Source organism: Pan troglodytes, chromosome 14, assembly GCF_028858775.2.
Source record: "Pan troglodytes isolate AG18354 chromosome 14, NHGRI_mPanTro3-v2.0_pri, whole genome shotgun sequence".
Lineage (NCBI taxonomy): Eukaryota > Metazoa > Chordata > Mammalia > Primates > Hominidae > Pan > Pan troglodytes.
The window spans coordinates 32,290,732-32,306,735 of NC_072412.2; the positions used below are offsets into that span (position 1 = coordinate 32,290,732).

The 16,004-nt window shown below is 41.7% G+C and overlaps 1 protein-coding gene across 11 annotated transcripts in view; it reads right to left on the reverse strand.

Moving 5' to 3' along the window:
* The window catches only part of STARD13 (StAR related lipid transfer domain containing 13), a 575,282-nt gene that overhangs the window by 37,684 nt on the left and 521,594 nt on the right, over positions 1–16,004 (reverse strand). For all 11 annotated transcript variants that reach the window (XM_054665173.2, XM_009426855.5, XM_009426854.5 and 8 more), the window contains one exon: positions 4,229–4,292. In XM_054665173.2, the coding sequence (XP_054521148.2) occupies positions 4,229–4,292 (64 nt within the window). The remainder of the gene's footprint in view (positions 1–4,228; positions 4,293–16,004) is intronic.

A 16,004-nucleotide genomic window follows, 5' to 3' on the forward strand; every position in this document is an offset into this window, starting at 1 on the left:
AAAATCATAACTTCAACCAGAACCTTCTTTGGAAGCTGCTCTTTCTCTCTTGAGACATATTCCTAGGTAAGAGGAAAGGTAAGAGTCCCATGTGGATATGTGTCCTTCTCTTTCCTCATTTAATAAACAGCCTAATTGGAGTCTTCAGTCTCTGGCTTTTACTTTGAATAGAAGCTGAATCACATAAACACTTTAATCAGGGGATTTCAATGTCATCATGGAGCAAGCGCGAATTTTGTAGGTAATAATGAGGAAGAAACATTTTCCCGAGAAAAGCTACTTTGTGTGTGCCTTGGTGTTTTTAATTTAGATGAGTCTCCGCTGTTTGGCTTTTTTTTTTCTCTAAAAATGAGAACATTCTTTACTGAAATTATATATTCCTCAGAGACAGATGCCAACCAGACATTCCATAAAGAAGGGCTTTTTTTTAAAAGATGGAATTTGGCCATATCTTTACACTGGAAACAGGAACCCACACGAATCCACAGCTGCAAAAGGCAACGCATCCATAGTCACATAGAAATTTAGACGTTAACTGGAGCTACGTGGCCGGGCCTGCCTGTTTGGAAGCAGGAATGGGCCGCTGGGAATGCCGCGGGAGTGGAGAGCCTGAGCCGCAGGCGGCAGAAGTGCTGGTGTCCTGTCTCCTGAAATGCTCTTGGCTGGGTTGTTAGTCTTCCAGTGAGGTGTGCAGCTAAGCTCGAGAATACTCCTCCACCTGACTCTTACAGAGGCAGGGAAGGTCATCTCGAATCCTTAAAGGGTCCCTTTTCTCTTTGCAAAACAGTTAGAAACTGTATTGTGGGAGGGTAGGGGTGTTGTCATTTCTCCCAGTGCTTTGGAAGTGGCATTTCATGTATAAGAAAGATGTATGGCTAACCAGGCATGAAAAAGCCTTCATCATCATCATCACCTACTTGTGGACTTTTCACATTCTTCCTTGTGTCAGCCCACCAAAATCTACAGGATTAAACACAATTGCCATGATGACAATAAATAAATTGTGGACTTTAGTACAGATGGCAAGAACCATGCCTCTTATAAAAACAATATACACAGTGAATTGAGTGTATTGCTGAGGAAACATGAGACCCTTGCAGGTCTCAGGCCAAGGGCTAGAGGCTCACCCAGACTCCAGCTTGTCTCTGAATATCTCTGAAAGGTGAGGAGGAGCAGTCCAGTGCCAGATTACCCGGATTCAAGTTCTGCCTCTGCTATTTCTGTGTGGCTATGGGCAAGTGCCACGCCCTTCAATTTCTGCAACTGTGACATGGAGTTAAGGACAAGGAGTAGTGCCTGGCGGGGAGGAAGCCCTGCGTCAGCTTTTGCTATCCCTACAAACTGCTGAGCCAGCACCTGCAACCCTTTCATAGGTCCGGCAGTCCCAAGGCACAATGATTGTGACCCCAGACAGTTTAGCTACTTGGGGATGACTTTCTGCAGAATTAAATAAGTCTGGGATTCTGCAGATTGGAGGTGGGGATTCTATTTCTATTTCTTGGATGGCTTAACATGGGGACATACCTAGAGGAAATCCCGCTGCCTTATTTTTCTTCCAAATAAATAAATACTGAAGTTGGCTGAAGCTTTTCACGGGGTGCTCGATTCTCAAGTCTCCTTTTCTATTTGTGATCATTTGGCCTAGTCTTAGCTCCTATTCATTTTTTTTTTCTATTTTTTCACAGTAAAATAAAGGATTAAATAAAGTCTATGGCTTGTGTAAGAGGAAGATCACAGAAACGGGTGTCACAACAGTGTCTCCTAAGTGGTTGCTTCAATCTGGCCATGGATTCTGGTCATTACTGAGATTCATAAGAAGGTGGAGACCACATGTCAGCATTATTTATTTGAAAATTCAGGCCATGACTCTCCAATTTACAATGTGAAAAGCAATATTTTATTCAAGTGCATGCATTCTGAGGCCTATAGCTAAGCAGGGGCTTTAAGGGTGTGTGCCACTAGATGCGATATAAAGACTACATTAAGGTCAGAATACCGAAGTGACCAATTTACAGAGGAGCTTTTGTGGAGGTAACGCACAAAGAGCCAAACAAATGTTATTCAAGCCCATCTCGCCTCTGGGTTTTGAAAAGCTGGTGACAGGGTAAAAATCCAATCACTCCACTGTGTGGAAACAACTCATGTCATTAGTTTCTTGGCATTTTCTTTTGTGATGCGGTGCAGCTAATGGTCGGTACAGGCAGCTGTATAGACCAGCCATTTGAGGACCCCCACTTTAGACACACAGGCATGGCTGTGTTCAGTTTAATAGGAACCATGTGTTCCAATCAAAACAACATCTGACCCTCATGCTTCAAATAGTATGTATGCTTCTCAAGGGGTCTATTCAGTCAGACAGCTGTTGGGAGGTTTATTCCCACATTTTTAATTTGTCTTTGGCCTGGACAAACTGCTCATGTTTTAATATTTCTCTGGATATTGTTTTTCACTGTTTTACCTCCTCAGCTTAAAGCTTTGGTTCCCAGCTCAAATCCCAAATTGTTTTTAAGGTGAGGTCCACCAAAATTCATTTGATCTTTTTTTTTTTTTTGGTGTTATTTTAGAGCAGAAATTCAGATTAAAGTTATTTTCAAAGATTAGGTTACTAAGGGGTAACTTAAAATCCTTTGGCTTTAATGATTTCTCTGTGTAGACCAGGATAAAAACACTTTCTTTTCTTTTCTTTTCTTTTTTTTTTGAGGCGGAGTCTCTCTCTGTCAGGCTGGAGTGCAGTGGCACAACCTCAGCTCACTGCAACCTCCGCCTCCCGGGTTCAAGTGATTCTCCTGCCTCAGCCTCCCGATTAGCTGGGACTACAGGCGTGTGCCACCATGCCCAGCTAATTTTCGTATTTTTAGTAGAGACGGGTTTCACCATGTGGGTCAGGCTGGTCTCTAACTCCTGACCTCAGATGATCCACCTGTCTTGGGCTCCCAAAGTGCTGGGATTACAGGTGTGAGCCACCGCAACTGGCCAAGAACACTTTCTTTTGATTCAAAGATTTTTTCTCTGATCCTTCAAAATATATGGAGGCTTGAGTTGCTACGTAGTGGAGATGTTAAATGAAAAAAGTAGTTAAGGACCCTAATTCTGAATTTCCTAAAAAGAATCAATTCAGTGAAAAAGAGAGGCTGTACAGCACTTTGGCTAGGAGCCTTGGTTTTGGAATCAGACACCTCCGAGGTAGAAACCCTGCTCCGCCGCTAGCTGCAAGATCGTGGGCAATGACTTAGCCTGTTCAAGATTTACCTTCCTTATAGAGAAAACAGAGAAGCCTCATCTCAGCGGATTAAATGAGATAATGTGTGGTAAGTACATAATCTAGTTCCTAGAAAAGAGTACATATTCAATAAAGTACAGCTTTATTTCAAAACTCAAATCTCTAGTCTTATCCATAAAGAGGAAGCAGCACATGGCAAGTCCTGTGATGGGGAGGGAGCTTAGTGACTTTTCGGACTGAACCGAATTCCTTGTGGCTAGAGAAAAGTACACAGTGGGGAGAATGGTGAAAGATGAGCCAGAGTTCAGGATCTTGTCACACCGTCCCTGGGCCCCCTCATACATTATCAGCTGAATCTGCCTGATAGTGGGGGCATCTTGACACATGCATGAAATAAAACACTACTGGAAAAAATGAGCCAGAAGTCACTCGCCATGGACCCCCAGATCCTTTCTGAACTTTTAATCTACTCACTGCTGTGAAGCATTTGAGTCCAATAAGGGGTTGACATTTATAACGGACACTTCTGAAAGATCACCATAAAGCACCGAGATATTTTACATCTTTACGCAAACCCTCTAATAAAAAAAGAAAGCAAAATGAAATGGTAAAACAAATAGATTTCAGTCTTAGTTTATAATAGACTTATTTAGGTGGTTATGATGAAATGGGACATGGAGAATACACATGGATGGTCAGGCATTTCAAAATTTTGCTTAGGTTCACGTTGCTTTTTTGTTTTTGGAGACAGGGTGTCACTGTGTCGCCCAGGCTGAAGTGCAGTGGCATGATCATGGCTCACTGCAGCCTCAACCTTCTGGGTTCAAGCAATGCCCCCAACTCAGCCTCTCGATAGCTGGGACTACAGGCACAAGCCACTGTGCCCAGCTAATTTATTATTATTATTTTTTTTGTAGACACAAGGGTCTCACTATGTTGCTCAGATTGGTCTCAAACTTCTGGCATTCACTGGCATAGCCACATTCTTATTAAGGTGTGGGCACCTACCTTTTTCCTTTGGAAGTTCACATCAAGTTTCATTGAGGCACACTTGTTCAACGTATTTAGTCGTCTAAAAGGAAAGAAAAATGTGATGATTACTTTCACTAATGAATTTAAATCTCTCCAGTTTGATAATTCTCCTTTATTTCCAGTAAAGTTGAAACTGCAGGAACAACCAATTATGTCCCAAGACAGTACTGCACCCACAGAAGGTATGCTATATAGTAGTTCCCATTTGTGCTCCAGCCTCCTGACCTGAGAGGACTCTACCACTAAGCCTACCAATCCCTGCCTTTTCCCTAATCTAAACCCAGCCCTTTTCTGGCTTCTCTTTCTACTGTTCTTGGAATCCATGGCCGATCATTTTAGCCATACTTTCACTATCTCCTCCAATCGTTTGCCACCTTGACCTTGCATCAAGTCTATCCCGTTAACCTCCAAATATGGATCAACACAACCGTGTATCTTCTCTCCTGATCTCAGGTGGTTGGGTATAGGTGGAAAACAACTCACATCACATTATACATGCTATAGGCTAACTATGCCGCTCCAAAACACATACGTTGAAGCCCTCCATTCACATATGTGAATGTCCAACGTGATTGATTTGGAGTAAAGAAGTGATTAAGGGTAAAGGGGTCACCAGGGAGGAGCTCTGATCCCAGAGGATTAGTGTCCTTGTAAGAAGAGATACCAGAGAGCTCCCTCTCTCTCTCTGCATGTGAGGACACAGTGAGAAGGCAGACATCTACAGGTCACAGGACCCTTACCAGGAGCCAAACCCTGCCAGCACCTTGATCTTGAACTTTCCAGCCTCCAGAACCGTGAGAAAATAAATTTCTGTTGTTTAAGCCACTCGGTCATGGTGTTCCATCATGGCAGCCTGTGCTAATAAGTACATTTTGATTTTCACCCTCAGCTGGACTCTCAAAGATGTTACCCAGCATTTCTTTCATTTTGTTGAGATTACAGGCATGAGCCACTGTGCCCAGCCCCTCTTTCTGACTTCTACCATCCATAGATTAGTTTTGCTTCCTCTTGGTCATTGTGTAAGTAGAATTATATAGTATGTATTTTTTGAGTGACTGTTTTTTCATTCAACACAACGTTTGTGAGATTGACTCATGTTGTTGAGTATACCAATAATCATTCAGCTTAGTTCCTGAGTATGAAGACACACAATTGGGTTACCTATTCTCTTGCTGATGGACATTTGAGCTGTTTCCAGTCGTTTCTTTTGTTTGTTTGTTTGTATGTTTTTTGAGACGGAGTCTCACTCTGTTGCCCAGGCTGGAGTGCAGTGTCGCAAACTCGGCTCACTGCAAACTCTGCCTCCCAGGCTCAAGCAATTCTCCTGCCTCAGCCTCCTGAGTAGCTGGGACTACAGGTGCACACCACCACACAGGCTGATTTTTGTATTTTTAATAGAGATGGGGTTTCACCATGTTGGCCAGGATGGTCTCGATCTCCTGACCTCGTGATCCACCCACCTCGGCCTCCCAAAGTGCTGGGATTACAGGCGTGAGCCACCGCGCCCAGCTCGTTTCCAGTTTTGACCAATGAATTTCTAACCATCGAATTCAATGGCTACTTTTTAGCAAAGACCTATTAATAGCAATAGTCACAAATTAGTACCGATCATTCCTTGAAATTCTTTTCATCCTTGATATTCAAGATTATGAATTATCTCATCTCTCTGGACACTATCTCCTTCCTGCCACGAAGCAGTACTTGCCCCTTAACTATTAATTTTTTTGTTAGAATTCAGACTGAGGTCCATCCTTTTTTACTCTCCATGGCCTTACTGAAGAATCTTAACATAAATTAGACTCGAATGATACCCAGTCCTCTGTCTCCAGCCCAGGCATCTCATCTGAGGCCAGAGTCACATTTTGCATTCTCTTCAAAACCTGTTTCTCCTACGTACTGTCTTGTCTTGACTAAGAGCATCACCAATGGGCCACCCAAACTAGAAAATAATGTCATCTTGAGGCTCTACTCCTTCACAATCTACATTCGTTGATCACCAAATCCTGTCAATTATACCTCTATGATGTCTTTGAAGTCTTGCCTCTCCTTTGGCCCTAATTCAGTCTCTTGTCGTTGTTTATCAAGAGTCAGGCATCAGCCTCCTAATTGGTTTCACTACCACTTCTAAAACTTTACACTGAAACCAGTTCTATTTCTCAACTTTTTCTCACGTCGCTCACTGACTGAAATATGTTTAATGACTCTCCTCATTTTCAACCACCTCCAATGTACCCTCTGACTACGCATTCCTTAGTGTCAGATATACCAGGCAATGCTGAGTTGGAAGCTGATCATCTCGTCTGAGACCATCTTTGGCAGGCTCTCAGCCTGTCTCTTTGGTCTGTTCCACGTGTGTTAGCATGTCTACCTAAGAGTGGGTGTGAAGTGAAAAAAAAATGGTTGATATTGCACATTTGGTGGCTCTGTAACAGGTTTGTTTAGGGAAGGATTGCCTGTTATTTATAAAATGAACTTATCTAGTGAACTTGTTCTTCCATTAGGGTTTGGAAGCACAAACAAAACACTCCATTCTGCTTTTCTGTGGAAAAGCTTTTGATCTATGACATACACACAAGACATCAAAGGAATCATCTTCTATATACCACAGACTCGAATATGCTTTATACTTTCTGACACATGCAGGAAGTTTATTTATTATTTTCTAAAGCTGAAGACTCTAAGTAGATTTGACTTTGTAGCTCTGGGTCCTTTTATTGCCCCTAAACTCAGATGTTTGCCTGTACCTTACAAATTGCTTCTCTACTTGGAGAAAGCAGTTGCAAAACATGTATTTGATAAAGAACTCATATACAGAACACCTAAAGAATTCTTAAACTCAGTAACAAGTCAAACAACCTGATTTTCAAATGGGCAGAATATTCAAACAGATACTTCTAAGAGAAGACATGAAAAGATGTTCAATATCATCAGTCATGAAAGAAATGCAAATTAAAATCATAACGAGACACCACTACACAACAGAATACCTAAAGTAAAAACGCTGACAACATTAAGTATTAGCAAGGATTCAGAACTACTGAAACTTCCAAAGGGTACAGTCTCTTTGGAAAACAGTTTGGCAGTCTCTTATAAAATTAGATATATTTTTAGTACTTGATCTAGCAATTCCACTCTCAGCTACTTATGCAAGATAAAAGAAATCACATGTCCACAAAAAGATTTATACTTTTTATAATTTTTTTTTGCTGTAAAAAGATTTGTACTTGAATGTTCATAGCAGCTTTAATCATAAGATAGCCAAAAAGTAGAAATGGCCCAAATGTCCATCAGCTGGTAAATGGATATAAAAATTGTGGTATATCCATACAATGGAATACTCAACAATTCAAGGCACTAACTATTGATACATACAACACTATACATGAATCTCAGAGTCATTATGCTAAGTAAAAGAACCCAGACACAAAGAGCATACACTACAGGATTCCACTCATCAAAAAAATTTCAGGCAAGACAAAACTGTAGTGACAGGAAACAGATGAGTGGTTGCCAAATGCTGGCACTGGGGGAGTTTTTGAGGTCACAAAAATGTTCTGTGTCACGGCTGGGCATGGTGGCTCATGCCTGTCATCCCAGAACTTTGGGAGGCCAAGGTGGGCAGATCGCTTGAGCCCAGGAGTTTGAGACCAGCCTGGGCAACATGGAGAGGCCCTGTCGCTACAAAAAATATATATAAAAATTAAGCCGGGTGTGGTGGCTTATGCCTGTAATCCCAGCACTTTGGGAGGTGAAGGCAGGTGGATCACCTGAGGTGAGGAGTTCAAGACCAGCCTGACCAACATGGTAAAACCCCATTTCTACTAAAAATGCAAAATTAGCCAGGCGTGGTGGCACATGCCTGTAATCCCAGCTACTCAGGAGGCTGAGGCAGGAGAATTGCTTGAACCCGGGAGGCGGAGGTTGCAGCGAGCCGAGATTGCACCATTGCACTCCAGCCTGGGTGACAGAGTGAAACTCCATCTCAAAAAAAAAAAAAACTAGCTGGGCATGGTGGCACGTGCCTGTAGTCCTAGCTACACAGGAGGCTGAAGTGAGAGGATCACTTGAGCCTGGGAGGTCAAGGCTGCAGTGAGCTGAGACCACACCACTGCACTCCAGCCTGGGTGACATAGTAGGACCCTGTAGCTGAAAAAATAAAGTTTTATGTCATGATTGTGGTGATAGTTACGTAACTGTACATTTGACAAAATTAATCAAATTGTATGCTTTGGTGATTTTTTGGAATATAAATTATATTTAAATAAAGCTGAATAAAAAATAATGCAAGTGAGTGACATCAGTGAAAAAGGTTAAGTAAAAACCTCCAAAACCCCACTTCTTCATAAAATCAACAAAAGTACTGGCAAATATTGTCAAAATCAACTTTTTAAGAAAGCTGTAAATTGATATGGGCTTTCAACAAACTAAGTAACACTAAGTGTCTATTTAAGAAAAATGGTTAAACATATGTAAGGACAGTGAGCTTTGTGACATTCAAACCCACCCTATTCCTATGCCCTTTTCCCCAGCTTTTCAGGAGCTTTGAAAATCAACAGCATCACCGTCAGAGTAGCTGTGAAAACTAGTAGCCTTGCATCCACTGGAGAGGGAAGAACATGTTTGAGCTTCCCCAAAACTCCGTTACCAAAGAATTGTCATTATCTGAGCTGTCTGGGAATTCCCTGAAAACCCCCAATTCACAGCGCTTGTCTTTATTTAACCTGACTCAAATCATTACTGAAACTAGCTTATACCCAGGGTGTTTGTCAAAGACAGTCAGTAGTAATTAGTCAACATGGCAGTTGCCTGAAATGGTAATAACAGTTGAGCCAAACAAGATGCTAACCAAAAAGCTTAAAAAGAATATCTGGGAGAATGAGATGTCCATAGGGGACTTAGAAAAGTTCCAATGTATTCCTAGGAATCTAGAAGGCCAAGTACATGTGCAGAACTGTGTGTATACCCAGGAAAGACCTGAGCTGGTCCTAATCTTCCACCTTTAGCTGACCTTGATGATCTGCACAAGCAGGAAATCAAGGCTAAGGCAGAGTTATTAATTCCCTGCTGCAGCGCTGAAGCCATATTGTAACATGCACAAAGAGCCCCTCAGCAAAGACTGAGGGATTGGTTGAAGGTATCTAAGAAAATCTCTGTCCAATCATTTGCTGATTACTAAATTAACTGAGTAGACACTTCAGTGGATACAACAAGGGATACAGACTTTAGAGAATTAGTTCCAGATATTCATTAAACAGATAGCAACAATGACCACCCTGGGAAGAGAAGATCTGATTTCAAGAGGTGCCATATTACAATATTTAAAATGTCCAGTTTTAAACAAACAAACAAACAAACAAAAAACCAAAACAGTGGATATCAGCAAATTGATTCTAAAGTTTATATGAAGGAGCAAAAGACTCAGAATAACCAACACAATAATGAAGGGGCAAAACTAGAGGACTGACACTATCCAAATTCAAGACTTCCTATGAAGCCATAGTAATCATGATACTATGGTACTGGTGAAAGAATAGGCAAAGAGATAAATGGAGCAGAATGAGGAACCCAAAACAGACTCGCACAAATAGAGTCAACTTACGTTTATAAAGGAGCAAAGGCAATACAATGGATAAAAGGTAGTCTTTCCACAAATGCTGTTGCAACAAGTGGATATTCAAATGCAAAAAAAATTTAGTCTAGACACAGACCTTATATCATCACAAAAATTAATTCAAAATGAATCATAGACATAAGTGTAAACACAAAGCTATACAACTCCAAAAAGATAACATAGGAGAAAATCTACATGACTTTGAATAAAGTGATGACCTTTTAGATTCAACACCACAGGCCTGGTCCATGAAAGAAATAACTGATAAACCAGACTTCATTAAAATTCAATACTTCTACTTAGTTCTTTCAGAGAAAAAAACTTTCAAGAGAAAGAGAAGATAAGCTATATACAGAGAGAGCATATTTGCAAAGTATATCTCTGTTAAAGGACTATTAGCTAAAATATATAAAGAACCCTTAAAACTCAACAATAAGCAAACAAACAGCCCAGTTAAAAAGAGGGCAAAATATCTGAACAGACACCTCACTAAAGGAGATGAATATATGGTAAACAAGCCTTTAAAAAGGCACTCAACATCACATGTCATTAGGGAATTGCAAACTAAAACATCCTTGAGATACCACCACATATCTAAGGTAAAAATCTAAAACACTGACAACACTAAATGCTGGTGGGAATGTGGAGCAACAGAAACTCTCATTCATTGCTGGTGGGAATGAAAAATGGTATGGCCACTTTGGAAGACAGTGGGCAGTTTCTTACTGCCAAACACACTTTTATCATATACTCGAGAAATTGCACTTCTAGGCATTTACTCAAATGAATGGAAAACTTACATCCACATGCAAACCTGCACGTAGGTATTTATAGTAGCTTTTTCATAATTTTCAAAACTTGAAAACAACTGATATGTCAGGTGAATGGATAAACTGTGGTCCATGTGGGCAATAGAATGTTATTCATCAGTAAAAAGAGGTGAGCTGTCAAGCCATGAAAAGACATAGAAGAAACTTAAGTGCATATTACTAAGTGAAAGAAGCCAGTATGAGAAGGCTATATCCTCTATGATCCAACTACATGGCATTCTAAAAGATGCAAAACTATGGAGATAGTGAAAAGATCAGTGGTTGCCAGGGGTTGGGGAGAGGAGGAGTGGAAAGGTGGAACACAGAGGATTTTTAGGGCAATGCAGCTACTCTCTATGATACTATAATGGTGGATGCATTTGCCAAAACCCACAGAATATATAACACCAAGTATGAACCCTAATGTACACTATGGAGAATCTGGGTGATAATGATATGTCAATGTAGATTCATTGATTCTAGAAAATGTACCAGTCTGGTGGGGGATGTTGATAGTGAGTGGGCGGGGGGCTGTGCCTGTGTGGGAACAGGCTATATATGAAAACTCTCTGTAGTTTCTGCTCAGTTTTGTTGTGAACCTAAAAATTCTCTAAGAAACAAAGTCAATTTTTAAAAATGAAGTCTTTTTTAATTCATTTAAAACAATTTCATTTTTTGGACTTTGAAATTACTGATGTAAAATTATCTATGTGTCTTCTGTTCTTGGTTTACTTGCTCATTAGTTGCCATTCCTACTAACAAAGTCATCATCCTTGAAGACATCTTGGACATTTTAGGTAGATTTCAAACAACCATCCAAATCTTCCTTCTGAATCTTGCCATAAGCCAAAGGGGAAAATAGTCTATGGTTGTCTGAAACTAGGTATATATTCCCATTACAGTATAGCATTGGCCTGTGATTTAGCTTACACAAGGTAAAATAAACAATGGCTAGATTCTGTAAGAATACAAATTGGATGAAACATATCCCTGACAGATGTAAACACCTCTTTAAGATCTGACTGCCTCAAGTAAAAGAATATGTCACAGTGGAAGTATTCATCACACTTTATCAAAACCACTGCAAAATTCTCGTGTGAGTGAAGCCAATCTGCATTTAGGACAAATATTTAGCCCCAGTATCTGCTTCCCTTTAACTTAATCATAAGTAATATAAAATCCTTCAGATAATCTGAGTTGGTCTAATACTGGTTCCTTGGAAAACTGTTCCTGCATGGATGAAAATTTCAATTATAGAATGTATTTGCAGCATGAATAGTGTGTCCTCCATTGGATTGGAGCCTTGATTGAGACAGGGACCATAATTTATTCTTCTTCTAATCCCCATAAATCCTAGAAGGAAGTTTTATACATGATAGCTCGGTAGGCTTTTCTTTTTGAACTGAGCATGCTTTGTTCATATAGGTCCAATCAGTGATTGACTTTAAGTAGTTACAATAGACCTTGTATAGTCAGGATAGCAGAATTATTCTCCACCACTGAGTATGACAGGCTATGAGTTGCATCTTATTTGCATTCTTCATGCCTAGTACAGGCCCTGGCTCAGAGCCAATCCATTCAGATAATGTTTGCTAAGGAAACATTAGATCCTGGACAACACTAGGGACCACTTGGACTGATGCTTTTATTTTCAGATGAGAAGATAAAGTCTCTGAGGGGACCATATGCTCAAGGCAGCCACACATTAGTGAGCAGCCAAGCTAGAACTTCTTTCTGCCAAGTGATTTATCTGCTCCTGTCTACTTAAGAAAAATTTTAGGAAGGCCTGGGAAATGAGAGCTTATGTCATGTACCCAGCACAGGCTATTCAATAAACACTTGTTTCCATACCCTCTCTACTTTCTCCATGGGAAGAGAAAACCCATGGCACATGATGAAGCCTGTCCTCTTCATGTTTTGAGCAAACTGGATTCATGTGTTAACCTAAACACAGCAGTTTGACCCTTTCAGAAGATAATGATACTGCTGCCACAACCTGTTAATTTTTACTGTTGTCTTCAGAATCCTTGAGAAGGGCTAATACGCTAGCAAATGTGAAATAGTAGTCTCATTTTAAGAGTGAAACTTGAGGTTCTAATGGGAAAGTCAACAAGAAGAGAAGAAGCCAAGATTCGTTCATCCGACAGTGCGCTGTGTACCAGGAATAAGTTAGGTGCTGGGAATACAGTATTTAAAAAGATATGGTCCCTGCCCTTGAGAATCTCATGGTCCCATGTGGGATAGAAACACGATTAAAAAGAGAAGAAGCTACTCACTTTCTGAGAGCATAGGGACAACACCTCCCAGAGGAGGTAATATTTGAGCATACCTATGATGGATTAAGAGAAATTTGCTGCCTAGGCAAGGAGAATTACAGGAAAAAAAAAATAGGCACAAAATAGCAGGGTATAATCCAGGAATTGCAAATATATGAAAAGGGGTATTAGTCTGTTTTCATTGCTATTAAGGAATACCTGAGACTGGGTTGATTTATAAGGAAAAGAAGTTTAATTTGGTTCATGGCTCTGCAGGCTGTACAAGAAGCACGGTGTTGGCCTCTGCTTCTGGTAAGGCCTCAGGAATCTTACCATGACAGCAGAAGGTGAAGAGAGGGTGTGCATACCACACGGTGAAAGCAGGAGGGAGAGATAGAAAAGGGGAAGATTCCAGGCTCTTTTAAATAACTAGATCTCACGTGAACTAACTGAGGGAGAATTCAACATCAGGAAGATGACACTAAACCTTTCATGAGGGATCTGCCTCCATGAGCCAACACCTCCCACCAGGCCCCAACTCCAACACTGGGAATTGAATTCCAATGTGAGATGTGGAGGGGACAGACATTCAAACCATATCGAGGGATAAGCCTGGACAAGCAGGCAGGGGCTAGATCACACAGGATTCAAATGAAGATGTTAGGAGCAATCTGGTGCAATGAGGAGCTATTGAAGGATTTAGACAGGAGCGTAACATAGATTTGCATTTTAGAAATGTAACTGGCAGCAGGATGGAGAAGGAATTAAAGAGAAATAATTATAACATGGTTCTAATAGTCCAGGGGAGAGATGGCAGAGAGATGCAAAAGGGGAGTGAGAGTGGGATGTCTGCGTGAAGACAGAGACTCGGCCATGGGTTGATGTGGAAGCTGCAGAGAGGCAGAAACAGAGGATGACTCCCAGATTTCAGACTTTGCTGAACATGCCGTTAAACACAGAGGAAACAGGGAAATAGGGAAGTCGACAGGGAGCTAAGATATGGGGGAGATCATGAGCTCATGTTTGGATATGTTCAATTTTAGGGGCCCTGTCACATTCAGACCCACTTGGGAGTGATCCACATATGGATGATATACACAGAAGATACATAATAATTAAAGTCAATCATCCAGGGGAAATCCAGAACTCTGGAGAATTCCAGTGGTTAAGGCATGGGCCAAGGAAGGGAGCCAGGTTCAGGGAAGGCGCAGTCAGAGTTGTAGGAGTCGACAACAACTAGCTGAAGATGGTGTCCTAGGACCCTGGAATTGAGATAGAATGGGAGTGGTGAGAGGCTCCTCCTTCACATGTTTTTTTCATTTTTTTTCTTCTTCTCTTCTCAAAACCCATGCTACTACTTTGCTGACACTATACCTGCTAACCCTGAGGCTTCAGTCATACAAAAAAAAAAAAAAAAAATAGCCATTCTTCTGTGCTCTTATAAAGTTTTACCCTGTCTTTTACTTAAAGAACTCCAGGAACTGGCCTTAGGAAACCAAACACTGAACCAAGTTTGCAGTGTCCCACCTCAGAAAGGAATGAGGAACAACTAATGTACAGCCTTGTTGCCTCCAGCCAGACCTCAAGGTGGCCCATTACTCAAGATAACCATCGTGACCTACTCATCCCCTACCCACCATGGGCTTTGCCCAGCCCAGCCCACATACCTGCTCCGATGTCAATTCTCTGCCTAATAAAAAAAATCCCTCCCAGCTCTTTTTGGGGAACTAGCTGGAGGATCCTTGGGCCTCTGCTGTCTCCCTTGTGCTCAAGCACAAGCCTTGAAATAAAAGCCTAGTCTGGGAAATCTGCCTGGTCCCGCGTTAATTCCCATATTACATGGGGAGCCGAAGAGCCCGTGGCCTATAACAGAATGAGCATTAAAAAAAGGAGGGAGCAATTGGGTGGCTGTATCAAATCTTTAAGAAAGAGTAAGTGATAAAGCCTAAAAACACTTTTTGGATTGAGCAGTTCATGAGGGCAGAATTAGGAAAGGCACAGACATTCTTTTAAAATGTCTAGCTAAGAAGGCGGGTGATTTAGGTTATTTTGAGGAGAAAGTGAAGAATTCATCACCACATAGTCTTCTCTAACATGAAGATGCCATCAAGTAATTTGAGAACTGACAGGCTGTTTTTTTCCAGGTTCCAGTTCAATTTAACAAATGTTTATGGAAGTCCTGCTCAGTACAAGGCCATGTGACACCAAGCACCCACGATATACCACTGACTAAGATGCCATCCCCACTGTTGAGCACTTGGAAATTGGTAGAAAGTCCCTTGCATGGTCAGCAGACCCTAATGGAAGTAAGGCGGTGGTCAGCAGAAAATCGAGCTGTGCACAGACTGCCTGGGCACACAGGAAAAGAGCCAGAGAGGGATGCCCAGGGCCTGGGAGGATGGCCAGGAGTGCAGGAACGGAGGGACCAGGAAGAAGGACCAGAGAAACGCTGGGCAACTGTGTGCCGGGAGGGATGGTAAGCAGCCTGTGTGCCCTGAGTATTGCAGGGTGGCTGGGAGGTGCCCCGGCCCAGAACAGCAGGGGCGTTTGACTCAAGCTGAAACAGAAGCCTGGAGAGACACCCAGCGGCCCTCTGCCTACAGATGTATAGGAAAACAATAGGACTCTCTCCTTCTTTGTAGTTTAGATTCCCATTTGACATCTAAACTGCCAGACTTTAGACTGGTCATGAAGTCTCTCGTGTTGATTTAATGACCAGTTTCCTGTGATACTTCTAATATTCCTGCCAAAGGCTTGAGAGAAATAACAACCAGGGGCGTGATGAGTTCAACTCTTACAGACAATTCTGATTAAAGCCTAGCAGCCTGAACTTCTCACCCAGGCTCCTATGTATGTCCTAGCCCGGCCTGCTGGGGAGTGTTCCGGGTGGGGCCCTCCAAGACATTCAGGAACCTAAGTCACTGAGGATGTGTTCTTAACCTAGGGATCAAAGGCAAGTCAGGGAGCAGCTCCTCCTCCTCGGGCTGTAGCTGCAGGGCATGGGAAAGGTCTCCATGCTGGCGGACTGTTGGAAAACGCAGATTCTGGAGAGCAGAGGTGGATACACTAATGCCAAA